Here is a 26,655-nt window from a genome sequence, read left to right on the forward strand (position 1 = left end):
TTGCTTTGCATAAAGTCCCTCACTCATTTATTAAGTCATTTAAAAAAACAAAAATATTAATAATATTTTGTTATTATTATTATTACTATTATATTTTTTATTATTATTGTTGTTGTTATTATCTTTATTATTACTATTATTGTCACTATTACTAACATTGTTAGTGTTATTATTATCATCATTTTTATTGTTATTATTGTTATTTTTATTGTTATTATTATAACAATATAAAGATGACAGCCCCAAAAACGATGCATTACAGAATTATCCAGACCATATCTATAAATAAAAATAAATTATGAAGCACACAACACAAGATGGAAATACTTACTACAACATATTCATCTCAAATTCGGCATATAGATAATATGTAATATATTTTAATATTGGGCTCATAATGTAAACACTCGGTGGGGTGGGGGTGTGTTGTGACGTAGCTAATTATGCGCCACCTCCTCCTGTTAAAGTTTGGAGAATGACAGGCATCAGCAGTATTGATGCTTTTGCGTTTTGGTGCTCTTTACAGATGGAAAAGATGACAAAAAGCAACGATGAAACGGACAAAAAGGAGGCTCCTTTAAATAAATAAACCCGAGTGTCGAGTGAGAACGACAGGGAGAGAGAAAGAGCTCTTATCAACAACAACAACACGCTTGGCGTTTATTCTTCAGCCATTTTCCTATTGGACCCCAGCTGTGGTTAATTCAGGTAAAACTCGGAATTTATTATTTGGATGTGGATTAATAAGATGTAAATGTCTTTCGTGATTCAAAAACGCTGCATTGATAAGTTGAAATATTATATAGTAGGCTGGATTTTTTTCTTTTTGTAATTTTAACGTGTTTAAATGATTTGGAATGACGTTTTTCTGCCGTTTATTCGTATATATTGGACAGAAAGAGGCATTCCGGAAGTGAGTGGCGACAACAAAAAAGCTTGCCTTCCTCGCCTGTGGGGACGTCTAGCGGCGAAAGTTGGGATTGCCGTTTGTGAACGCTGACATGTTCGGCAGTTCTGGTATCCCCGAGCTTATACCGCCGGTGGTACCCCCTCGGGAACCTGGTCCAGGGGCCCAAGACGGACAAGAGGGTGGTCCAGGTGGTCCAAATCCACAGAGACTCGGTCAGAGGGCTCCTAAACTGGGGCAGATTGGACGCTCCAAGAAAGGTGAGACCATGAAAAAGTCTTTGAGTGCTTTGAGATAAGAGATTTTTGTGTTATTAACTCTAACCAAAAACAAAATGTCGAGTTTATACTTTGTCTGTTGGTGGCGTATTGTTTTTACTTATGTATTGTGATTGGACAAATGCTCTAATGGATGTTTACTACTGAGAAACGTGAAAAAAAGTGCCCCTTCCAACATGGCGTCCGGGTGGCCATTTTGTTTCCATCAAAATTCTAGCAATGAAATTTTGACATACCGCATTGGCCAGAATATAAGACGACCCCCTGTTTTTCAAGCATCAAGTTTAAAAAAAATACTGTCTTATATTTGGGCCAATATCTGAAAAAGGGATATCCCAATGAGCCACATGCGGCTCTAGAGCTTTTTCCTCACTCTATTTTTCGTCCAATCATTCACATTTTCAGTGGACTTGGACGATGAAGTCTTGGATGACATCATGAACAACAACAACCAGTGCCCCGTTTCCATCCCAACGTCCTGAACTGGCGCAGCGTGGCCACAAGAGGGCTCCAGTTTCCCCCTACTTTCAAAAAAAAGAGTCAGGAATTCACTTCATTTCAGACTTTGAAAAGAAGAGTCCAATCAGTGGAATAAGTGTAGGGTCGCGCCCACTAAGCCCCGCCCCCTTCGATGGCTTGTAAAATCTTCCAGGCTGCTGATACCGGTGGTGTGTTTACTGTCGTCAGAAAAAAACGTTTTTTGGGTGGTTTGTGAAATGTGACAAAAAAGGGCAGTTTTTTTAAAAATTGTTTGCACTTTGTGGGAAAAACACTCGATTCTATGCATGGACTCCCAAAAATTTCCTATTCCGCTGTTTTTTTTCTTCCAAAAAGGGCTGTCATGATTGGCTGATGGCTGGATTTTTTTGGGTGGGTTAAACTTCTCCGGCTGTGAATGTCTTGAATCCAATTTTTTTGTGAAATTTTAAGGCAAAAAAATCGATTTGCTAAGACAATCGCGACTTGCGCTCGTTAATTATCGTGCTGATGTCATGTGACGTTGATATTTTTTGGTTGATTTTTGTACGGTTCTAACACTGGGTTCTAAATTATTATTTTTATTTGTTTTGGCTGTTAGCATGGAAATTGTTCGGCTGGAAATAAACAGAAAACATGTAAAAACATGGCTGCCTTTATTTCTACCTTTTTATGTCAACTACATGCAAAAGTAAATATTGTTCAAAACAAACTAATTTTGCACCAAAACCAGTTTTTGCCTGACAGGTTTAACTTCAATACAGTTTTTTTGTTGTTTTTCAGTGCTATAAGTGCACTAAAACTTAGAAATTGACAAAAAAAAAACAGAAAATCTGAAAGTCACTTTATATTTGACCAAATAAATATAATTAAAAACTAAAAATTGCAAGCTATTGTTGTCATTCTGCAAAAAAAAGCAACTCTAAAATTGTACCACCATACTTTAAACTGGGCGGAGCTACAAAATATCGACTATTAAATATACAAACAACAAAAAGTCCAACTTTTTGGCGTTTACACATATTCCTTGTTGCCGTTCGAAGGACCTGAACGGGAAGCGCTCGTTGACGGGTACTTGGACACATGCTTCTTTCGCGGACAAGAAGCAGCCAACATGGCTCCGCCCAGGACGTCCAATAGGGATCCGCCCCAAGCGATGAAAATGGCGGCTCCGAACTCAAACCTGCGCCATTAAACGATATTTTTTTTTAAACCGAGCAAATATGGGTTAAAACTGGGACGGAATGTTACTTACTTGGTGTTTACGGGGGTGTACGGGTTGTAAAATGCTCGGATGACGTTGTGGGCGAACCAGGAACAAGCCACAATGGCACATAACCCTAAAAAAAACAACAAAAAGTTGAAGATTTGGCCTAAAAAAGTGGATATGTTCCAAAAAATAACAATTTTAATGCAATTTTTTTTGCAGTAGAGTATTTTCCAGACTATAAGATGCACTTTTTTTTTACTAATATTCAAGTTTGTGTTCTTTATTAAATGCTAATTTACTGTTGCTTCAATGTCTTCCAAAAAATATACAGTTTTTAAATGCAGTTTTTTTTGCAGTACCGTATTTTCCGGACTATAAGATGCACTTTCTTCACTAATACTCGAGTTTGTTGTTTTTGTTAAATGCTAATTTACTGTTGCTTCAATGTGTTCCAAAAATATCGTTTTTAAATGCAGTTTTTTTTGCAGTAGAGTATTTTCCGTACTATAAAATGCACTTTTTTTAACTAATACTCAAGTTTGTTTTCTTTATTAAATGCTAATTTACTGTATTTTTTTAACTATAAGTCCCATTTTTTCATAGTTTTTAATTTTTATTTCGTCTGAAAACTGTTAATAGATGCCCAATTAGCCAGTTTTTTAATATTAATTTAATGTTAATTTAGTTTTCTAATAAAATACAATATTGTATACAATTATTTTGAGTCAATTTACACTGAAAATATGGGAATCAACCCATTTTGAGTCAGGGTATTTTTGCAGTGGTTTTCAAACTCACCCCCCACCAAGAGGATGATCCCCCCGGTCATGGCGACACGGCCCTTGCGGAGTTTGTCGGCACCCCCGCAAGTGGTGCACTTCATGCCCGTGCAGGCGACGCCCAGACCCGCCAAGGACACGATGATGCCCACGATCATCAGTGCCCGGGTGGCTTGAAGAGAACCTGGAGAGGATCCAGTTTTTAGAAAAGTATTGTGTATTTTCCGCGAACAGGCCGGTAGGAAAGGAACGGAAACCCTGGGTTACGATGCGCTGGCGCCACGCTTTGAAATACGGCCTGTCCGCTCCTCGTCGGTTGGCCCCGCCCCCCCTTCGCGGGCGCCTATAAACCCATCACACGGCGAACTTTCCTTTGTTCTTTCCCTACCTAGAACCAGTCTGTGCCAGTCTGGCCCGGCCTGCGTAAACAGCACCCTCCTGGAGTGTCGGGGCCGCTATTGTTTTAGAAGGTCATGTGGAAACTCCTGGAAGTGCTTTTCAGCCAATCAGGTGTTGTGTAAAGTGCACTTGGCTTGGAAAGATGGACTTTGGATGACTACTGTATTTTGCACGTGATAAGGAGCACGTATGCAGTGAGTGGCGCACTGGATTTTAAGATGCAGTAGTAGTAGTGGTGGTAATAGTGATGGTGGTAGTGCTAGTAGTAGTAGTAGTAGTAGTAGTAGTAGTGGTGGTGGTCCTGGTGGTAGTAGTGGTAGGAGTTGTAGTAGTGGTAGGGGTAGTAGTATTAGTAGTGGTAGTGCTAGTAGTTGTAGTAGTAGTGATGGTAGTAGTGGTGGCAGTAGTGGTAGTTTTTGTTGTAGTAGTAGCAGTAGTAGTAGTCTTAGTAGTAGTAGTAGTAGTAGTAGTAGTCTTGGTAGTAGGAGTAGTAGTAGTCTTAGTAGTAGTAGTCTTAGTAGTAGTATGAGTAGTAGTCTTAGTAGTAGTAGTAGTAGTAGTAGTAGTCTTGGTAGTAGGAGTAGTAGTAGTCTTAGTAGTAGTAGTCTTAGTAGTAGTATGAGTAGTAGTCTTAGTAGTAGTAGTAGTCTTGGTAGTAGTAGTATAAGTAGTAGTAGTAATCTTAGTAGTAGTAGTAGTATGAGTAGTAGTAGTAGTCTTAGTAGTAGTAGTCTTAGTAGTAGTAGTCTTAGTAGTAGTAGTCTTAGTAGTAGTAGTAGTAGTCTTAGTAGTAGTAGTAGTAGTCTTAGTAGTAGTAGTAGTAGTAGTCTTGGTAGTAGTAGTAGTAGTAGTAGTCTTGGTAGTAGTAGTAGTAGTCTTGGTAGTAGTAGTAGTAGTAGTAGTAGTCTTGGTAGTAGTAGTAGTAGTAGTAGTAGTCTTGGTAGTAGTAGTAGTCTTGGTAGTAGTAGTAGTCTTGGTAGTAGTAGTAGTCTTGGTAGTAGTAGTAGTCTTGGTAGTAGTAGTAGTAGTAGTAGTCTTGGTAGTAGTAGTAGTAGTAGTAGTAGTAGTAGTCTTAGTAGTAGTAGTAGTAGTAGTAGTAGTCTTAGTAGTAGTAGTAGTAGTAGTCTTACTCGTAGTAGTAGTAGTCTTACTCGTAGTAGTAGTAGTCTTACTCGTAGTAGTAGTAGTCTTACTCGTAGTAGTAGTAGTCTTACTCGTAGTAGTAGTAGTAGTAGTAGTCTTGGTAGTAGTAGTAGTAGTCTTGGTAGTAGTAGTAGTAGTCTTGGTAGTAGTAGTAGTAGTCTTGGTAGTAGTAGTAGTAGTAGTCTTGGTAGTAGTAGTAGTAGTCTTGGTAGTAGTAGTAGTCTTGGTAGTAGTAGTGGTAGTAGTGATAGTGGTGGTGGTAATAGTGATAGTGGTGGTAGTAGTAGTAGTGGTGGAGGTGGTCGTGGTAGTAGTCATAGTTGTAGTAGTGGTGGTGGTGGTAGCAGTAGTTGTAGTAGTAGTAGTAGTAGGGGTAGAAGTAGTAGTAGTAGTAGGGGTAGAAGTAGTAGTAGTAGTAGTGGTAGAAGTAGTAGTAGTTGTAGCAGTAGTAGTAGTATGGGATTGTGTTATACATCTACTAGATGGAACTGTTGTTGTAATAGTAGTTGTAGTGGTTAGGCTTGTGTATAGATTACACTAAATATTGTAAAGATGAATCATATAGTCAAAGCAAATTATCCTCTTGATCTCCAAACCGTTCTAATGAAGCCATTGATAATCTCTGATCAATCAATGACTGACTCCAAGACAAATTGTCTCCCCCAAATGTTTTGTCTTACTGTCAAGCTGCAAGATGGAATCGTAGATCTTGCACTGGAGTTGTCCCGTACTCTGGAAGGCGCAGGACATCCACAGTCCCTGGTACATGGCCACGGCTGTAATAATGTTGTCCCCGATGTAGGCGGACATCTTCCATTGGGGCAAAATGGTCCCAATAATCAAGCCAACAATTCCCGTCAGGGACAAGAAAAACCCCAAAAGTTGAATCCCGGAGTTAGCCATTTTTCTTAAAACTGAAAAGTCCTTAACGACGTGCGAGCTGAAGACGTCTGTACACTCACAAGGGGTCTTCTCAGGGGATGGGTGGGTAAGATGGGGGTGTGTGTTGTGGTCACGCGTGGGGGAGCTTCTGGGAAATGTTCGCTCTGCTTTCGAGCCCCCCGTTTTTTTTTTTTTTTGAACGTTCTCATGGGGCGTTTGAGAGAGTTTGTTGTTGTTTTTGCCCGCTATGACGATTGAAAAATGTGCGCTGACCCAGAATGGGGGGTCCCGGGCCTCTCCACGGACCCCCCTCGCGCAAGACAATTAAGCAACTCACGGCGGAATTACAGTACATCTTGGATACGATATTCTAATGAGGGGTTAAAGGTCAAATTTATTTATTTTTAGTAACAAAAATATGTGGGATTTTTTGTTGGGTATAAATTTTGTGGGTGAAATTGATGGAAAATTTGATTTTGGAATGGTTAAGTTATGGTTTTTAGGTAAAAATGTGGATTTACTCGCATATAAGCCGTCCATGTGTAAAATTGCCTTAAAATTGTTGAATTTTTTATATTCTCGCGTATAAGCCGCTCTTACTGCAAAACAGAAAATAACCAACAAATAGTAAATTTCATTTTGCTGATATCTACTGGTGAAAAAGATTATAGAAAGTCTTATGCGCATATAAGCCGTACCCTTAATTCAGTCATCATTTTTTTGGAGTTACAAATAAAAAATATTAAGTATAAAATAAAAAGGATAAAAGTATAGTATAAAATATATAAGTTTATAGTATAAAAGTATAGTATAAAATATTTAAGTTTATAGTATAGTATAAAATATATAAGTTTATAATATACAAGTATAGTATAAAATATATAAGTTTATAGTATAAAAGTATAGTATAAAATATATAAGTTTCTAATATAGTATAAAATATATAAGTTTATAATATACAAGTATAGTATAAAATATTTAAGTTTATAGTATAAAAGTATAGTATAAAATATATAAGTTTCTAGTATAGTATAAAATATATAAGTTTATAATATACAAGTATAGTATAAAATATATAAGTTTATAGTATAAAAGTATGGTATAAAATATATAAGTTTATAGTATAAAAGTATAGTATAAAATATATAAGTTTATAGTATAAAAGTATAGTATAAAATATTTAAGTTTATAGTATAGTATAAAATATATAAGTTTATAATATACAAGTATAGTATAAAATATATAAGTTTATAGTATAAAAGTATAGTATAAAATATATAAGTTTCTAATATAGTATAAAATATATAAGTTTATAATATACAAGTATAGTATAAAATATTTAAGTTTATAGTATAAAAGTATAGTATAAAATATATAAGTTTCTAGTATAGTATAAAATATATAAGTTTATAATATACAAGTATAGTATAAAATATATAAGTTTATAGTATAAAAGTATGGTATAAAACATATAAGTTTATAGTATAAAAGTATAGTATAAAATATATAAGTTTATAGTATAAAAGTATAGTATAAAATATATAAGTTTATAGTATAAAAGTATTGTATAAAAGTATAGTATAAAATATACAAGTTTATAGTATAGTATAAAATATATAAGTTTATAATATAAAAGTATAGTATAAAACATAAGTTTATAGTATAAAAGTATAGTATTAAAATATATAAGTTTATAGTATAAAAGTATAGTATAAAATATATAAGTTTAAAGTATAAAAGTATAGTATGAAATATATAAGTTTATAGTATAAAAGTATTGTATAAAAGTATAGTATAAAACATATAAGTTTATAGTATAAAAGTATAGTATAAAATATATAAGTTTATAGTATAAAAGTATAGTATAAAATATATAAGTTTATAGTATAAAAGTATAGTATAAAATATATAAGTTTATAGTATAAAAGTATAGTAGAAAATATATAAGTTTATAGTATAAAAGTATAGTATTAAATATGTAAGTTTATAGTATAAAAGTATAGTATTAAATATATAAGTTAATAGTATAAAAGTATAGTATAAAAAATATAAGTTTATAGTATAAAAGTATTTTATAAAAGTATAGTATAAAATATACAAGTTTATAGTATAGTATAAAATATATAAGTTTATAGTATAAAAGTATAGTATAAAATATACAAGTTTATAGTATAGTATAAAATATATAAGTTTATAGTATAAAAGTATAGCATAAAATATATAAGTTTATAGTATAAAAGTATAGTATAAAATATATAAGTTTATAGTATAAAAGTATAGTATAAAATATATAAGTTTATAGTATAAAAGTATAGTATGAAATATATAAGTTTATAGTATAAAAGTACTATATACCTATAAAGTATAAAACCTGGAAAAGTAAATGTGGAAGTAAACATTGAGTTTTCTGATGAATTAGTTTGTTTTGTTTTTACAGTTTTTTTCTTCTACAGTCAAATTAGAGGACAACATTATGCCACCAAAATCCTCATTTTTAATGATTTTTAATTCTGGCAATTGTTGACCTTTCCATGACCTTTCAGTGACCTTTTGACCTACTTTCCCCCTCCAAAAAACCCATTTGAAGTATTTTTGTCCATGTAACGAAGATAAAGAGAAGCAATTGTGGACATCTGAGGCCTTAGCGATGTTGTTGCTAACGGCAACCTGATTTATTTGATGCTTTTGACCTGCTAGGGACATAAAAAAAGTGCATTCCTCGGTCCTGTCGGCCATTCCGTGCCTTCTTCTTGTACTTGTCCTTTCCTTTCTTCCCAAAGTAAAGACACATTTGTCTCAAAAGACGAAAAAAAATGTTAAATCTGAACCACAGAGAAACGATTCAAACATTTTTAAATGGACATTTGCCCCCTTCACATTTCTGTCTCTGAAAAGACGACCATTGAAGTCCCATTGAAGTTAGCAATAAAGCACCCACTCAGGGATTTTACCCACCACCCGACTACTCCTTCACGTTGTTTTGCTCCTGAAAACGTCTCGCGGCGGGAGACGGACCGGCGGACTGTGACTCCGTCTCCGCGGGTTTGATTCTCTTGGAGATAAAGACGCGTTTGTGTGTCTCCGACTTCTCGATGCACATCAGTGGACTTAAAAACAAGCCTGTTAGCTAATTACCGTATTTTCTGGACTATAAGTTGCATTTTTTTACAGTTCAGCTGGGACTGTTTATACTTATTTTGATTTTTTTTCCCCAAAATGCTGTTTAAACTTAATTTAAAATATATTTGTCCATTCTTTGGTTGTTTCAGGGTGGCCTGTACTTGGCTGAGATAGGTTACAGCACCCCCCGCGAGCCTTGTGAGGGTAAACAGTTTGGAAAATGAATGAATGTAATTTTTTTTGGTGTGGTCGTCTTATACTCGGGTGCGAATTATAGTCCGGAAAATACAATAGGTTCCCGGGATGTTTTGTTGTGCAGTAAAAGTTAACTAGATGTTTTTATTTTAATTTTAAAAACTATATTTGTTGTTTTGGTGGAAGAGGAAGGAAAATACATCTACATTTAAAAAATATAATAGATAAGTATATTTTAAAGTATTTTTTGTCCCTTTTTTAGAAGAGTAAACACATACTTTCTAAAACTTTTTTCCCCTTTATTTTAATGTCAATTAATAGAAAATATATGTTTATCATTTTCAATGAAGAAAGAAAAGATAAATCAATAAAAAGAGGTTCTGTACAAATCTTCATGTCTATATCAATGATTTATTTGAGTTGTAGTTCCATCACCAACCACTAGACGGTATCGTACTACTTTGCATGACAGTGTACACTTGAAGAAGAAGAATCGTCGTGGAATCCCGCCCGTCCTACTTTCTTTTTAAACATTTTATCATTTTAAACCTTAAATTCCCCCTTTTTAAACGAATATTTTTCGTAGGACTTTTACCCAATTAGGATAAAGTCACATATTCTCTTGAACAAAGTTAAAATAGTACGTAATACAAGTGTATATATCGTTTTATGGGAAAGGGTTATCCGGCGTGTAGTTGAAGCTAGCATCCAAAAACATGGCTAACGTCCCTAAAGTAGTAATAACGACAAAAAGCCACAAGAAAAGACGGTCAACCACCAAAGCGATGTACTGCCAATCTTCTGTCATCTATTCAAACAAACAAGTAAGATAAAAAAAATTGTTAATACATGAATATAATATATTATAACAACAAATGTCTATTTATTCTAATAAAACGTTTTTTTTGCTTGGCTGGGAAGGTCTAAATGTATTGGTAAGCTAAAGGTAAGCTATAAATTAACAAGGAAATGCTCTAAAATGAAAATAAAAATATTTAAATGACCTCAGAAATGGCATTTTAAAGTGAGGCCTATGATTGCCTAACAACCACGGAACATTCCGGAAGGTTCTGCTAATTGACTAGCATATGCTATTGGTTATAATGGAATGTGAGTGAGCCATGTTTCTTACCGAATCATCTACATCTTGTTTTTTAAGTTGCTCGGCCATGAACGAGACGGCGGAAATGGCCGACTTCAAATTAGGTGGAAGGATCAGACAAAATCCATCAGATTCTGGGAGTCTTTGGAGCTGAACAGGAGTCTCGCACCTGAAATAAAAAAAGGAATTGAAATCAACTATGAACCAGGTATGTCACACAATGTACTGTCAGAATTTCATACCCAACAAATGTGGAATCCTTATTGGTTTGGATATGTTTTGTGATGAAAATACTGTGCCGTTATTGGCATAAAATGAAAAAAAAATTTAAAAAAAATGACAAAAAGCAGCTCACATTTCAAACTAGAATTAAACTCAAACAGATTTTATGTATTTAAAAGAAAATCATCAAAATTATTTGAGATTTTTTCCTTTTGAAGGTAGGTACTCTTATACCTCTACTTACAAATGCCTCGAGCTCCGAAATTTCCAAGTTACAATTTTTTATATGCAAATGAGTGACTCGAGATACAAAAAGGAACCAAGTTACGAAATTCCTCAAAAGGTAAATGCATTTCTTAATCTGTGTTTTTATTGTGAAAATATTGTTGTGTATGCATTGATTTTTACTTTAGGACAACGCTACCCTCTACTGGGCTCTCATTTTATCTTATATTTTATACAAAAAAAACATTCAATGCAATTCAATTGACTGTCTCACAACAACCACTATCCATGCTTCAAGATTCTCTCTTACATATTTCCATATGCTTTATTTATTCTAAGACATTAATAAATCATTTCTTTATAATTTTCTCTCATTTTTGTGTTTCCTCACATCTTTCATACAAAATGGGGACACTGAGAAATTGTAAAGGGTTTAGTTGGTAGTTGTGTGATGACCGTGGAACGAATAAGAGAATTTACATATAAAGTACACCTCTACTTCCGAAATTTTCAGGTAAGGAAAAATGTTCTGGAACCAATTCATTTTGAAAGTAGATGTATGACTGTACTTGCGCACCTGCGGGAATTTACCTGCCTCTCCAGGGTAGGACGAGATCTGGGTTGATTTTGCGAAAGAAGTACTCCCCTCCAGGTTGCCGTCCATTGAAGCCTGGAGTGACTGTTTGGTGGCAGGAATCCTCCTCGGATGGACACTCCTCGGGTTCAGGCCGTGTCATGCCGATGTACTTGGGCAGGAATTCAATAAAAACCTAAAAGTGGACAGGGAGCAGGAAATTTTGATGGAAATATAAACAAGGGAAATTTAGAAAAATTCCATTTATAGAATTTGTGGAACGTTTAATAGAACCATCTTCATTTTGCTATTGTAATGAATACAAAACTACAGTAATCCCTTGAATATCACGGTTTCACTACATCGGAGATTTATTTTCAGGACCCTACTTTGCGTTTTTTTACGTTTAACATGGTCATATCTGGTTTCAATTAACCGTGACATTTGAGGGATTACTGCAGTGGTCTCAAACCGGTCCTCAAATGGCCACAGTGGGTGCAGGTTTTCATTCCAACTCAACAAGGATACCTTTTGCAAGTGTAATCAGTTAATTAAAGTCAGGTGCTACTTATTTTAAAGACACCTGATTGGTTAAAATGTCGGCACTGGATCGGTTGGATGTGGAACCGGTTTGAGACCACTGGATTACTGTATCTTGTAGAAAACTTTAACATTTTTGCAACTCCACTGTTTCAGTGTTGTTCATACGCTTTAGAAATAGTTAAAAAAACGCAGATTCGAACTTCCCACTTACGTAGCGGACCCAGTTGGGCATGATGTGTGTGCTCGGTGTCCGGTGGTGCAAGTTGAGGACCACCACGCTGAGGATAACGGAGAAGGTGACCAGGATCATGGTGAACATGACGTAATTTACAATGATGGGGATAGCCAGCGATGTCTCGGGGACCCTGTCCGCCAGCAGCAACATGAAGACGGTCAAGGCGATGAGAACCGAAATGGAAAGGGTCATCTTTTCTCCTAGGAACCAAGAAATTTTGGACCAATAGTTTTTGTTGGCCTAGCTCAAGAATGTGGCTTCAGACCTGCTCCGGGGGGGAGGTAGAAGACAAAAATTGCCAAGACGCTGGTAAGGATGCAGGGAACTATGATGTTGATGATATAGAAGAGAGGCTTCCTCTCGATGATCAGGTAGAAGGTGATGTCCTCGTACAGATTGTCCTTGACGTTCTTTCTTGAAGGTTTGTGGCATATGTTCCACTCGCCATTTTCTTTCATAGGACAAAAACAAACAAGGAAACATACCGGATTTTCTTGCATATAAGCCGTATTTGTAACTAAAAAATTATAACTAACTCAAAGGTATGGCTTATATGGAAAATTTACAGGTTTGCTGTACATTTAATATTTGTTGGTTATTTTCTGTTTTTGTTTTTACATTTAATATTTGTTGGTTATTTTCTGTTTTGCAGTAAGAAAACAACCAGTACTGGATGAATTACTAACTTGCTTATGATTATTGACCCCAATAATGTTTTTTAAATTTATGCAGTATCTCAGAAATACCATGTTTGACGATTTTTGTTAAGAGTTTCTCTTCAAAGTAACACATTTGTACTCCCTAGTTAAAATGGAGTTGAAAATTGCAAATAAGGGGCGGCTTACACGTGAGAAAATGAAAAATTCAATGATTTTAAGGCAAATTTACGTATGGGCGGCTTATATGCGAGTAACTACTAACTTTCTGATGATAATGATCCTAATAATGTGCTTTTGATTCATACAGTATCTGAGAAATACCATGTACAATGATTTTTCTCAAGATTTTCACTTCAGAGTAACACATTTGTACTCCCTATTAAAACCATGAATACGGAGGGGACAATTGTGAATCAGGGAGGCGGCTTATACATGAGAAATTATCAAATTCAACGATTTTAAGGCAATTTTAAGAGTACGGTTTATACACTAGGGCGGCTTATATGCGAGAAAATGTGGTAAACTCGCCAAAATTGCATCCATCACCAACCAGTGAAAGCGTTCTCATCGATGACTATCTCACGGATCTCCTTCCCCTCATCGTCCAGATAATACTGCAGTTCCACTTCCGAGGCGTCATAGGTATACGAACGGAAGACCATACTGCAGTTTTGCCAGTCAAACGGGAAGTACGCCACCTGTGGGAGTAGTTTGGCAGCTGAAAAGGGGAAACTGACAGGGAAGTCACCAACACCTGCACCTCAATCGAGCAAGAACTTCGGTATATTGCCGGAGGAAGCCAGTTGACCGTCCCATCGTTGTACACCAAGACGTTTACGTATAAGGCCACATCAAATTGGCCATCGTTGCTGGGGAGAAAAAACAAGAACTTTGGATATTTCTCAATATTTCGAAGAAGAAACCGTTTTAGCCAACACTCACTTGTTTATGAGGTACACATCAGGGCGCCATACTTTGTTGGCGGGAATCCGCAGGACGTTGATGTCATCGTAATCCTTTGGGTTCCATGACAAACGATAGTCTTTCCACTCCTGCCGATTGCAGAAACCATTTGAAATTCAAGGCCTCCATTTTGAAATCTCATCGTCAAATGAATAGGAAGAATGCTACAAATGGACCTGAGATGAAAACAGTCATAAGTAGCCTCATACCAGATTCATGAAGACGTTGGTGGTCATCTCGCCGTTCTTCTGGTTCTGTACTCAGCCCATCCAAAGTCATCCATTAGTCATTTTCAGACATTTCCCGTATGTACTCATGTGTGTACCCTTACCAAACTGACAAGCTGGGACAAGGTCATTCCAACACGAACCATCACCCTCTCCTCCCAGTACTGTGCTGGTCTCACCTTCAAGTTGTAGTTATTAAAAATCACCTGATGGAGTCTACGCTCCGTTTCAGAAGCTCCTGGGTTGTGAAAATGACAAGGAAAATGTGACAATTACATTTTCCAAAAAAAAGTATGGGTTTGAGTGGTCACAGGTTGTCATGGCACGCGATGGGTCACAAAGGTTACTGAGCTAATGTAATTGATATGCAGTGGGGGTGTCGGATCAAAGGGATGTCCAGGATGCCAGCGCTGTATGGGCCCCAAATAGAATCTGATTATCAAACATTATGTTTGGATTTAAAATTTTATTTATTTATTAAGGGACAACACTTATTAATGAACATATTTATATTAATGTTAATGTGGATATATATGTAAATATGTAAGATTGTAGCCTAGGGCTAATTACCATCTTTAGAAAAAATATACTAGACATATGTAGTACAGTTTTAGACAGGGTTGTGATTGCAATTTTGTTCATTTAATAGCCAGGCTTTAAGATGATTGGCCAAGAGGTTCAGAGACGGGAGTATGTTAATTGGTATTGAGTTCCAGGTATGTGGAACATTTGGCTTTTTTCACAGGGAACTACACAGTCACATCTAGAGCCAGCCCTTGTTAATGTGTTGGTAAAATTGAAAGAAAATGACCTGTTAATGTTTTATTGAATGGGTTTTTTTGGAAGAAAAAATGTACTCGTATCCGAGGAAATTTAAAATAGTTGCCCGATTGTTTTGGATGTGGAAGAACCGCCTTTGGAATGAACCAAAATCTTTTGGAAGACAAAAAAAAATGCCCTTACCTGTAAAGGAGAACCAAAGGCATACCATGAAGACTTGGTTGATTTTCATCTTGTGGAAGTCCAAAGACTTCCCCCAGAACTTCCACAGGTCAGGAGATACTCCAACTCATCTATTCGCCACCTTTTGGCGGTCCCCCGTCCAACAAAGATCTCCCTCTCGGTTGTCTTTGCCGGTTTCGGGTCGTACCTCGGCACAGGGAATCCACGGCCTGATTGGGTACTGGTACTGGGAGTGACCAGAGGTCGGAATGTGTTTGTACTGGGAAGCCTTTGGGGCAGACACCTGTTGGTGCGCACCAATCTGAGAATGTTGGGACAGTGGAGGGGGGTCAAAGAGGAAATGGAGGGGCGGTAGAGGTGTGATTCCCGCACCCCCCTCCAAGGGGTAAACAGTGGGTTAGATGTTGTGACAATGGAGTTATTTTTGGCTGTATATATATACATTTATATATTTATTTTATTTTTAAAGTTTTTTCCTGGGGAGAAATATATATATTGAGGACTAGGAAAATGTGGTATGATCAGATGAAACCAAAATCGAACTTTTTGGTAGAAACACAGGTTCTTGTGTTTAGACAAGAAAGAAAATGGAAAATCTCCATCCATCACCATGGACATTGAAGATGAGATGTGGCTGGGGTTTTCAGCATGACAATGATCCCAAACACACAGAGAGGTGAACAAAGGAGTGGCTTCATAAGAATCATTTCAAGGTCCTGGTGGGGCCTAGCCAATCTTCAGATCTCAACCCAATAGGAAATCTGTGGAGGGAAAACGTTTGGCTTCCGTTATTGCCAACAAGGGTTACATACACATATATACCTATATATATAGATACACATATATACCTATATATATATAGATACCACTTATTTTCCACCATGATTTGCAAATAAATTCTTTAAAAATTAAACAATGTGATTTTCTCTATTTCTTTCCCACGTTCTGTCTCTCATAATTGAGGTTTACCCATATTAATAATTACAGGCCTCTCTACTGTAATCTCTATATATAGGTATATATGTGTACATATATGTATATGTATATATATATATATATATATATATATATATATATATATATATATATATATATATATATATATATATATATATATATATATATATATATATATATATATATATATATATATATATATATATATATATATATATATATATATATATATATATATATATATATATATATATATATATATATATATATATATATATATATATATATATATATATATATATATATATATATATATATATATATATATATATATATATATATATATATATATATATATATATATATATATATATATATATATATATATATGTGTGTGTGTGTGTGTGTGTATATATATCTATATATATAGGTATATATATGTGTATCTATATATATAGGTATATATGTGTATCTATATATATATAGGTATATATGTGTATCTATATATATAGGTATATATGTGTATCTATATATATATAGGTATATATGTGTATCTATATATATAGGTATATATGTGTATCTATATATATATATAGGCATATATGTGTATCTATATATATAGGTATATATGTGTATCTATATATAGGTATATATGTGTATCTATATATATAGGTATATATGTGTATCTATATATATAGGTATATATGTGTATCTATATATATAGGTATATATGTGTATCTATATATATATAGATATATATGTGTATCTATATATAGGTATATATGTGTACCTATATATATAGGTATATGTGTATTTATATATAGGTATATGTGTATTTATATATAGGTATATATGTGTATCTATATATAGGTATATATGTGTATCTATATATAGGTATATATGTGTATCTATATATAGGTATATATGTGTATCTATATATAGGTATATATGTGTATCTATATATATAGGTATATATGTGTATCTATATATAGGTATATATGTGTATCTATATATATAGGTATATATGTGTATCTATATATAAATAGGTATATATGTGTATCTATATATATAGGTATATATGTGTATCTATATATAGGTATGTGTGTGTGTATATATATATCTATATCTCTATAAAACATACATATGCATATATATACATAGAGAGAGAGAGATTAGATTATAACAATAAAAAATAATCATAGTCATAATTCTCTCCACAAAAAAAATTATTCAGTTGATATCCACACATCTTTATTGATCAGAATTTGAAAACATATTTATAGGAGTGTGCTTTGCGATCCTGCCAGTCAAGGCGAGAGCGGCAATAAAAGAAAAACCCGTCAAAAGGTCGCCTATATGATTGGAATTCCAATCGCTATTCACAGCTGCGATTTAAGAATAGCCTCGCTGGACAAACACAAGTGCTTTAAATACAAAGAGGATTAGTTCGGGCACCGGAATATCCATAAAGCATGTGACACACTGCGGTACTTTAGTGACACATGGAAATGAAAAGCATACAGCTGGGTCATTATGGCATCTGCTGTGTCCCGTGTTTATTTGTTGACACCACGTCGGAATATTTATGCCACGCTGGAGCCAAACTCGAGAACTTGCCAGAATATTTTTAGCCGGGATTTGGATTAATTGTCCGCAAGTCCACCGCAATTTTTCGGAAATTTTGAGGTAAATTCGGGCCTTTTTGAAGCCTTTTTCGAGGTCAATGTTAGGGTCAACTCTGGAAAAAAACGGCAGTTTCTGAGCTAGGTTGCTCATTAGTGAAAATTCAAGATTTGCATTGCACTGCAAAAACATGGCTAATTAAAATGACTGTATTCTTTGGATTATAAGTCGCATCTGAGTAGAAGTCGGTCAAGCCAAAGAATGCACAATGAAAAATATATACAAATCGCCCTGAAGTCTAAATTGCAGTTTTTGGAGGTCATTTTTTAAAATTTATTAGAAACCGAGAACAAACATTGTACCTAAAGGAATTTAAAAACATAGAACAGACAAAATGGCCAGCTGTGAATGTCACATATGAACTGTTTTATGAATATCTATAGCCTAAAAATATTCAGGCTGGAAAAAAATGCATATTATAGATATATAAATATTTAATGTGCATTTGAATTCAATATAAACTACAAAAACGTTTGATATATAGCCCGGAAAACACGGTAAGTAAATTTCCCAACATGGATTTCTTGAAATAAACTAAACAGACATATTTCAAGCAATACATTTGTATATTTAAAAAAAACATGACAAACAACCCAGTTTTAAATGTATAGTTTTAAATAAAAACAAAAAGCAGTCATTACTTAAAGTGGAATAATCCTACACATTAATCTGTTCACTCATTTTAAACACTCCAAACTGTAAACTAGAAAAATGATTTGACTGGACGTAAGAAATCGTAAATTCTTAATCTGCAGTGTATGGTTCAAACGCATGCAACATTTATGCCAAAAAAGTACGATAAAAACGTTGTAATTTGAAGTTAGAAAGGCTCAGTGGGCGCACGATTGAGGCTGGCCTTAATAAAAATGGCCAAGGTTCCCACAGTGGTGAAGATAACAAAAATACACAGGAACATCCGGTCCACCACCATTGCCACGTACTGCCAATCCTCTTTCAGCTATGAAACACAAAGACAAAAAAAACCATCTCAAAACCTGAATTTTCCTCAAAGACAAAACAACGTCAATCTCACCGCTTCATAGTCCTTTTCGGCCTGAAGTACTTCGGCGATGTACGTGATGGCCTCAATGGCGGATTGGAGTTCAGGTGGAAGTGAAACGTAGCTACTGGGACCGTCAATGAACTTCCTCAGATTCTTTCCCTCTGCTTGGAATCTAAACACAAAAGCAGGACTGCATTTATTTCTTATGTCAGAAAATCAAGTATTCAACCATACCTACAGTTTTGGTCTTCTTTGATAGCTCCCTACCACTAGAGGACAGTGTAACTCTTTGCCACAGTTATTTACTATGCAGTGATGGTTTGAGATAGTGACCTCTGAAAGGGGATCAGAATGTTTGATATTTTTTTTCATATATACCATATTTTCTTGCATACATGCTGTATTTTTCGCTAAAAATTGATTTTTAAATTTATCTACGCGTAGGTAACACCCTTTAGGAACGTTTAATCCATCAGACAATCATAGTAAGTAACACATTGTACAAAATTCAACGATTTAAGGGTACGACTTATACACGGAGTCGGCTAATATGCAAGAAAATACAGTATGTAAATATGTCAGGCTATAGTCGAGGGTTCATTTCCTTCTCTAGTCCCTTGTGCAGGTTGACTGACAGCATTGTGATCGCAATACTGTTCGTCTAACAGCTTTAAGATGATTGGCCAAAAGGTTCAGAGGCGGGACTTGACGTATGTTAATTGGTATTGAGTTCCAGGTAAGTGGAGTATTTGGGTGAATGCACTTCTTTTAAAGGGAACTACACAGTCACCTCTAGAGCCAGCCCTGATTCATATGTTTGTATTTTTTGGACAAAATCTTGTATTGGAGGAGGAGCTTGACCTGTTTTATCCTCCAGGAGTGCTCAAAGTAGTACCTCGGCCAGGAGGAAATTACAATTCATTAGAGCAATTCAACTAAAAATGGCTGTCTAGTGCCAAGACATGCACTAAATCAAATTAAGTGCTGTAGCCTCATCAAATTGCTCTTATAGACCCTCACAGGTCTGACCTTCAGCTCTTCACACTCATTATGTTATCTTTTTTTATATATAAATACATTAATGAAGAGCTTTGCATAAACGTGGCTTAACTTTGTACGTGCTAGCAAGCGTGTAAAGGCTAGCAAACGGTGCAAAAACAAAGTATCGAACAAAACATTGGTGATTGAAACTTACTTGAGGAAATTAAAAAACACAAAAATATATCCTTATGACTTTAAGCTTCTTGTGCAGGCCACATTCAATCATTTTGTATTGCATTTGGCTCAAGAGCTTTGGGTTGGACACCCACTTTTTTGTAACTTGAAGATTTTGTAAGTAGAGCAGTACTTTATATGTAAATTCCGTAATTCGTGGCATGGTCCTAAAAAAAACTACCAACTCAACCCTTTAATTATGACCAGTGTCCCAATTTTGTATGTAAGAATGCAAAAATGAAGATTAATTAATGGAATTTAAAAGCCTGTGATGGATGAAGAACCAAAAATTGAGAAAAACCTGGGACAAGTCTGATTGGATAAAAGACATGTACAAGTGAAATTGTTTGGAAATCCCAAGGCTAAGACAAGAAACAAGAAAAGTAGGTGCGAAAACCAAATTAACACCAAAAGACAAACAGCAGGCTCACCGGTTGGGCTTGGGGAACAAAATGGAGGAGTCCGGCTTGCGGATGAAGTACTCGTCTGTGGCCTTGTTGATAGAAAAGACCTTCTTCTCCCGCTGGGTAGGCATCATCTTGAGGGCTAGGGGGACCTCCACTTTGGGGCGCAGCATGCACAGGTATGGTGGAAGCATGTGGATAAATATCTATGGCGGAAGAGGAATTTTATTTACAAATGAATTGACAACTATTTAGACAATTAGTGAATTGTTTCGAGTCATTGTTGATCAAAAAATTGGCTTCGTTACTTGAACATTTTGTAAGTAGATGTGTACTTTATATGTAAATTCTCTCATTCGTTCCACGGTCCTCACACAACTACCAACTAAGACACGGGTAGGGAATCTATGGCTCGGGAGCCACATGTTACACTTATGATCGGTGCTAATGGCTCTTAGCTAAAATATGGAAACCAGTGGTGAGAGAGCCGAGTCCCGAATGCACCAATAGGAATGTCACGTCGGGACTGTGTCATTGATTTCATTGATACTCATTGAACTCATTAATATTCATTGATTAGCAACAGCGTAACAACGTTGTCAAAGGAATTTAGAGACTTTTTGTACTTTATAAGTGATAAAATGACTGCATAATGTTATGTGTTTTGACTTTTAAATTGTGAGTATGGCTCTTAAGGAATAACATTTGGAAATTGGATTTGTTAATGGCTATCTCTTTCAAAAAGGTTCCCTGAACTAAACCCTTTTAAAATTGGTGTCCCAATTTTGTATGAAAGATGTGAGGAAACACACAAAATGAGAGAAATGTATAAGAAAATTATATCTTATTGTCTTAAAATGAATAACAAGAATATAAAATCTATACATGTTGAAACACAAGGGAACAAGAGGAAGCTAACGGTAGGCAACAGAACTGCTTGTTCCTGTATATTTTTTATTTGGCCTGTGTTAGAGTTTGGTAAAGCCAATTCGCCCTAAGATAAATGTATCATCTCTTGATTTTTTTCCTACACAGTGTGCCGATTCTTACCCTGCGGACCCAAAGTGGCATCATGTGGGTGTTGGGCGAGCGGTGATGCAGGTTTAGCACCACCACGCTGAGGATAACCGAGCAGGTGACCAGAATCATGGTGAACATGATGTACTTGACGATAATGGGAACACCCAGTGAGGTCTCGGGAATTTTGTCCGCCAACAGTAGCAAAAAGACGGTGAGGGTAAGTAAAACGTTGATGGACAGTCCCATTTTTTCACCTGGTAGGAGGACAAACGAGATGTTTATTTGGTCCCTGTATTTTATTTTTTCTTTAATAGGGAATATTATACCAGACCTGCATCAGGCGGCAAGTAGAAGTTGAAAATGGCGATGATGGTGATGAGGATGCAAGGGAGGATAATGTTCAGCACGTAGTAAAGTGGCTTCCTCTCGATGATTAGGTAAAAGCTCATGTCTTCATACCGGTCTTTGTTCATGTTTTTTCTGCATGGCTTGTGTCTGATATGCCACTCGCCGCTTTCTGTGAATACCCCACGCATACTTTAATTCAAATATTGAAACTTATTCAGACATATTGCAGGGTTTACCGTATTTTCTCGCATATAAGCCGCCTCTGCGTATAAGCCGTACACTAAAAATTGCCTTAAAATCGTTGAATTTGACAATTTCTCTCGTATAAGTCGCCCCCTGATTGATAATTTTCACCTCCATATTCATGGTTTTAATAGGGCACTCGGTTGCCGGACGTTTGGTAGCCTGGACGTTTGGTCGCCCGGACGTTTGGTCTCCGTTGGTCCCTGGTCTTTTGGTCGCCAGTCAAATGGTGACAGAGAGTATGTACTGTTGAAAACAGCTCACAACAAGAGTTTAATATCTAAATATCTACTGTTGATTCATGAGAGAGAGAAAGGTTAATATCTAAGTACTATTTAATATCTAAGTACTGTTGAAACCAGCTCTCAAAATTATATTCACAAAAGTTTAATATCTAAATATCTACTGTTTATTTATGAGAGAGAGTTTGATATCTAAATATCTTCTGTTGATTCATGACATAGAGATATTATTAAACTCTTGTGAATATAATTTTTGTCACCTTGCAGTTTCGTGAATGTCAGGTTTAATTTATGCGCGTATAAGCCGAACCCTCGATTCAGTCATAATTCTTGGAGCAAAAAATACGGCGTATATGCGAGAAAATACAGTAAATTATATTTTTTTCATTTTTGCCCAACCACTGATGGCCTCGTCTAATTGAATCTCCCGTATCTCTTTCCCATTTGCATCCAGGTGGTACTGCAGTTCGATCTCGGTCGAGTCGTACGTGTAAGAGCGGAACTGCATGCTACAGTTTTGCCAGTCGAAGGGGAAATATGTCACCTGAGAAAAGCAATCATGGCCGTCTAGTTGAGTGGCATTAAAAAAAAACAAGTTGTGGATCTAGAAGACAATCTTTACCCTGACGCCACATGAGCTGAGGTATTGCGCAGGGGGTGTCCACGTCACCCTGCCGTTACTGTGCACTTGGACGTGTACTCGCAGGGCGACATCAAACACGCCGTCATTGCTGCCAATCAAACAAAAAAATGGTGAGAACCGAGCAAAAAGTCAGCTTTTTTAATGGCAATAAAGACACAATTGTCTTACTTGTTGATCAAGACAATGTCAGGCAACCATACTTTTGATGCGGGAATGCGTAGTACTTCAATCCCATCATGTTCTTTGGGATCCCATGACAAATTGTGATCTGTCCACTCCTGTTTGCAAAGATGACTTCAAAAATAGGGAACCAATAGGAGGCTTGCTCAGTCAGGACCGATGCTTACCAAATTCATGACGACCACAGTGCTCATTTCTTCATTTTTCATATTCTAGTAAAGTAAAATAAAAGTCATACACACATAACAAATACATATTAATGTGCATACACATGAATTGAGACAACTGGTTCACCTTCATTATTTTAATTTTAAACATAGCCCCCTGTTTATTACTTATAGGAGTTCCACAAAATCCTGGTAGTTTACTATTAAGATACTTAAATATTAATTTCAGAGTTGCTAAATTCTTTCAACTTTTTTTTGTGTCCAAAGCCTTTAAAAACTTTTTTTCTAGGGTTACAGTCGTACTTCTGCTTATAAAATTAATTGTTTAAAGGACTTTTTTTGTAGCTTGAACATTTCGTAAGTAGAGCAATACTTTATATGTAAATTCCGTAATTCGTTCCATGGTCCTCCAAAAACTAACAACTTAACCTTTTAAAAATGAACAATTTTGTATGTAAGATGCGACAAACAAAAATTAAATAGTATTAATTATTAATGTAATTAAAATAATAAAACAAGTATGCAAAAACTTTATGTATGCAGTAGTACAGTATAGTAAGGAAGAAGCTAACGCTAGCATAAAAACATGCACATAAACAGATCTAAGCCATAATAATGTTACTAGGACAATTTCAAAATAAAATAACCTATGCAGGAAACCCATTTACATTCAGAGGGATTTCGTAACCTGAAAATGTCGTACCTGGAGGAGTTCATAAGTAGAGGTACGACTGTATACAACTAAAATCATAAATATTTGTATAATCTTATTGATAATCAGTCCAGTATTCAAACATGTATCCTTGACTGCGTTTGAGCAATTGGCTATTTAAAACGCAGTAAGGAATGTCAGGCAGACAGCTGGGACAGTGCCCGGGCAGGGGGGGGGACACTTACCGGATCCGACCACACTCTCTAGAACTCACCAGTCCAACAAATGAAGAGAGCATCATGCCCACTCGGACCACCACTCGTTCGTCAGGGTGGCGCGCAGGACGGACTTTTAGGTTATAGTTCTTGAAGACCTGTTCTGTCAGAGCCTGTTCGACATCTCCTGCTTCTGAACAGTTCAAAGTCATACAAATAAATCATAAAACACATTGTCTTCATCTCAGATTAAAACTCAGTAATGTTTTATACAGCCTAGATCACACAGCCTATAATATTTAGATTTTTTTTAAATAAATGGATTAAAAGAACTGGATAAAAATACCCTGAATATTCAGTTTTTTTATAGATTTAAAACAATGTTTATTTTAGCTTTTTTTAAATATATTTTTAGATTTTACAAAATGATTTTTGAACTAAAAACACAGAAAAAAATTATTAAAAAATTACAATTATTGATTTAAAAGGGGAAAAATCGGTTAATGTAATATACATCTATACTCTTCATTTTAATTTCATCCTAAAACAGAAAGTCGGCACTCATGATTTTCTTTCCCAGGCCACACAAAATGATGCGGTGGGCCAGATTTGGCCCCCAAGCCGCCACTTTGATACATGTGGCGCTAATTTTACTTCCCTTTACAATTTAATGCTTTCTTTTGACAAGAATGTGCAATTCTGAGTGATGTTTTCTTGTTTGTTTTTAAAGATTCTGGAACCCAGGAAGAACTACCTACCTAAGACATATAAAAGAAGGTCTTATATATGGTGTGAACACCTTGGAAAATGAAATAATCCAGAATGTGATCCACTTTTGGATCAGAATTCAACAAACTGACGTGGTTCTAAGATCAGAGTAACCTAACGGTGCCAACAACTGATCTGGCTCCACCAACATTCTAAGTAAGAATAAATGTTTTTTTCTTCTCCTACTACATTCAAATGACTACATTCATCACACATGTCCTCCATGCATAATTAAATAGCAATAAAATAGAAGCTAATGGCTAATCGGTGAAATCATATCAGCATTTATTCCACTAGGATCATCAATTTCTTAAAATAGGCCAGCTGTCAATGTCAATAGGCTGATAACTAATTTAATCACTTGTCAAATGGTCCAAATAATATTGATTTGTTAGTTCTAGAGTAATTAACGTGACCTAATTGGCCAGGAATGTTTGGACAGCTTTGATTGATGTCAATCCATGCTTTTATAGCTTTTCAATAGTTTCCAAATGGGCGAATGTGTACTACATTGTGTAGGAGTGTGTGTAATTCCTTATAGTCGGGCTATACTTTGTTGTGAGTAGTAGATGTTCAACATGGCTACCGTCAGCTGTCGCTTACCTCCCAGTGAACTCAGGCTGAATAGGCAACACGCCAGCAGGAATAGATCGAAGTGTTTCATGTTGGCAACGAAAAAAAATATGACAAAGCTCCAAAATCAAAACGCATTTCTTGCAATCCGACGTCTGGCTTTGGTCTTTTGTGCTCCCGTCAAATTCAACCCCCCTGGAGATCCCGAGTGTGACTTTTGAGTCGTGTGGACTGTCGTTGTCTGTCAGTCAGGCCAGAAGGGCCAACTGCTGACTCCTCCGATTACGGCAGACGAGGGGTGTGCATGTATTTGTCTCCTTCCCACTTCATAACTGCTCGCCTATACGATTTATATTTTGACTGGAGTAGTTTTAGGATCATAGTGGTAAGGACAACAGCTACTATTCGTACAATAAATGCAACTCATTTGGTCAAACGAAATAACTATTTGATCATTTAATATTTTGTAATCTGAAAGCAGAACTTTTCTGTGGGTGGGCTTTTAGCGACGCTGGCCAGGACAACAATGCCAGTTAAATGTGCATCTATGTGTATGTATATGTCTATCTATATGTATAGGTATAGGTGTAGGTATAGGTATATTTACGTGTATGTATTTATAGGTATATGTGTGTATGTATTTATATGTATGTATATATATATATGAGAATACATAAATAAATAGGTAATAAATAAATAAGCTTGTTGCTGAAATATATATGTATTTGTATATATATATATATATATATATATATATATATATATGTATATATATATGTATATATGTATATATATATGTATGTATATATATATATATATATATATATATATATATATATATATATATATATATATATATATATATATATATATATATATATATATATATATATATATATATATATATATATATATATATATATATATATATATATATATATATATATATATATATATATATATATATATATATATATATATATATATATATATATATATATATATATTGCAGCAATATGCATATTTATTTATTATATTTTCTTGAGGAAAATCTAATACCTGTCAGCTTCCGTTATTTTATACGTTTTTTGAACATCTCTGATTGCGTACGCCGTATAACAACTTTGGTGTGGGATTTTTTTTAGTAAATTTTTTTTGTAAAAGCCATCTCGGAAAAAGTTGAGGCTTATATTGGCAGTGTTGCCATTTCCATCAGCGTGCTGTTTAAAATTTGCAGAT

At 35.2% G+C, this 26,655-nt stretch overlaps 4 protein-coding genes and 1 long non-coding RNA gene across 5 annotated transcripts in view; 2 read left to right on the top strand and 3 right to left on the bottom strand.

Annotated features, from left to right (window-relative positions):
• The first annotated feature begins 453 nt into the window (after positions 1 to 453).
• On the top strand, positions 454 to 2,309 carry LOC144213751 (uncharacterized). Its single transcript, XR_013330095.1, has 3 exons — positions 454 to 708; positions 897 to 1,167; positions 1,591 to 2,309. It is a non-coding gene; the product is annotated as an uncharacterized LOC144213751 (long non-coding RNA).
• Positions 2,310 to 2,577: 268 nt separating this feature from the next.
• On the bottom strand, positions 2,578 to 6,211 carry cldn7a (claudin 7a). The gene is made up of 4 exons (XM_077742340.1): positions 5,874 to 6,211; positions 3,671 to 3,835; positions 2,918 to 3,002; positions 2,578 to 2,845 (listed from the first exon to the last, which is right to left on the bottom strand). Exons 1-4 carry the CDS (start codon positions 6,094 to 6,096, stop codon positions 2,677 to 2,679), a joined length of 642 nt encoding a protein of 213 aa, XP_077598466.1. The 5' UTR covers positions 6,097 to 6,211; the 3' UTR covers positions 2,578 to 2,676.
• Positions 6,212 to 9,883: 3,672 nt separating this feature from the next.
• Positions 9,884 to 15,274, bottom strand: chrnb1l (cholinergic receptor, nicotinic, beta 1 (muscle) like). Its single transcript, XM_077741735.1, has 11 exons — positions 15,104 to 15,274; positions 14,245 to 14,378; positions 14,123 to 14,167; positions 13,893 to 14,002; positions 13,711 to 13,819; positions 13,501 to 13,648; positions 12,557 to 12,742; positions 12,268 to 12,491; positions 11,531 to 11,709; positions 10,523 to 10,661; positions 9,884 to 10,198 (listed from the first exon to the last, which is right to left on the bottom strand). The coding sequence occupies exons 1-11, from the start codon at positions 15,150 to 15,152 to the stop codon at positions 10,058 to 10,060; spliced, it is 1,464 nt and encodes a 487-aa protein (XP_077597861.1). The 5' UTR covers positions 15,153 to 15,274; the 3' UTR covers positions 9,884 to 10,057.
• The window catches only part of LOC144213327 (tubulin polyglutamylase ttll6-like), a 69,531-nt gene continuing 52,761 nt past the window's right edge, over positions 9,886 to 26,655 (top strand). The window contains exons 1-6 of the mRNA XM_077741732.1: positions 9,886 to 10,214; positions 10,550 to 10,700; positions 21,401 to 21,602; positions 21,700 to 21,822; positions 22,673 to 22,971; positions 24,806 to 24,999. The gene's annotated coding sequence lies outside the window, so the exon portion shown is untranslated. The remainder of the gene's footprint in view (positions 10,215 to 10,549; positions 10,701 to 21,400; positions 21,603 to 21,699; positions 21,823 to 22,672; positions 22,972 to 24,805; positions 25,000 to 26,655) is intronic.
• Positions 18,170 to 25,677, bottom strand: chrnb1 (cholinergic receptor, nicotinic, beta 1 (muscle)). The gene is made up of 11 exons (XM_077741734.1): positions 25,447 to 25,677; positions 24,135 to 24,268; positions 23,209 to 23,253; positions 23,030 to 23,139; positions 22,841 to 22,949; positions 22,618 to 22,762; positions 21,717 to 21,902; positions 21,416 to 21,639; positions 20,393 to 20,571; positions 18,777 to 18,918; positions 18,170 to 18,701 (listed from the first exon to the last, which is right to left on the bottom strand). Exons 1-11 carry the CDS (start codon positions 25,505 to 25,507, stop codon positions 18,564 to 18,566), a joined length of 1,473 nt encoding a protein of 490 aa, XP_077597860.1. The 5' UTR covers positions 25,508 to 25,677; the 3' UTR covers positions 18,170 to 18,563.

The sequence above is a fragment of the Stigmatopora nigra genome, chromosome 20 (genome assembly GCF_051989575.1).
Source record: "Stigmatopora nigra isolate UIUO_SnigA chromosome 20, RoL_Snig_1.1, whole genome shotgun sequence".
In the NCBI taxonomy this organism is placed as follows: domain Eukaryota; kingdom Metazoa; phylum Chordata; class Actinopteri; order Syngnathiformes; family Syngnathidae; genus Stigmatopora; species Stigmatopora nigra.

Bases quoted from the DNA above. Each gene is read 5' to 3' on its own strand.
- cldn7a (XM_077742340.1), bottom strand. From the start codon at position 6,096: ATGGCTAACTCCGGGATTCAACTTTTGGGGTTTTTCTTGTCCCTGACG. The intron at 3,003-3,670 runs GTGAGTTTGAAA...TGTTTTTTTTAG, and splicing joins GATCATCCTCTTGGTGGGGG to GGTTATGTGCCATTGTGGCT. The intron at 2,846-2,917 runs GTAAGTAACATT...TTAATGGCGCAG, and splicing joins TACACCCCCGTAAACACCAA to GTTTGAGTTCGGAGCCGCCA.
- chrnb1l (XM_077741735.1), bottom strand. From the start codon at position 15,152: ATGAAAATCAACCAAGTCTTCATGGTATGCCTTTGGTTCTCCTTTACA. The intron at 14,168-14,244 runs GTAAGGGTACAC...GGCTGAGTACAG, and splicing joins TGTCCCAGCTTGTCAGTTTG to AACCAGAAGAACGGCGAGAT. The intron at 13,820-13,892 runs GTGAGTGTTGGC...TTTTCTCCCCAG, and splicing joins GATGTGTACCTCATAAACAA to CAACGATGGCCAATTTGATG.
- chrnb1 (XM_077741734.1), bottom strand. From the start codon at position 25,507: ATGAAACACTTCGATCTATTCCTGCTGGCGTGTTGCCTATTCAGCCTG. The intron at 23,140-23,208 runs GTAAGCATCGGT...CTTTGCAAACAG, and splicing joins CTGTGGTCGTCATGAATTTG to GAGTGGACAGATCACAATTT. The intron at 21,640-21,716 runs GTCTGGTATAAT...TCCTCCTACCAG, and splicing joins CTACTTGCCGCCTGATGCAG to GTGAAAAAATGGGACTGTCC.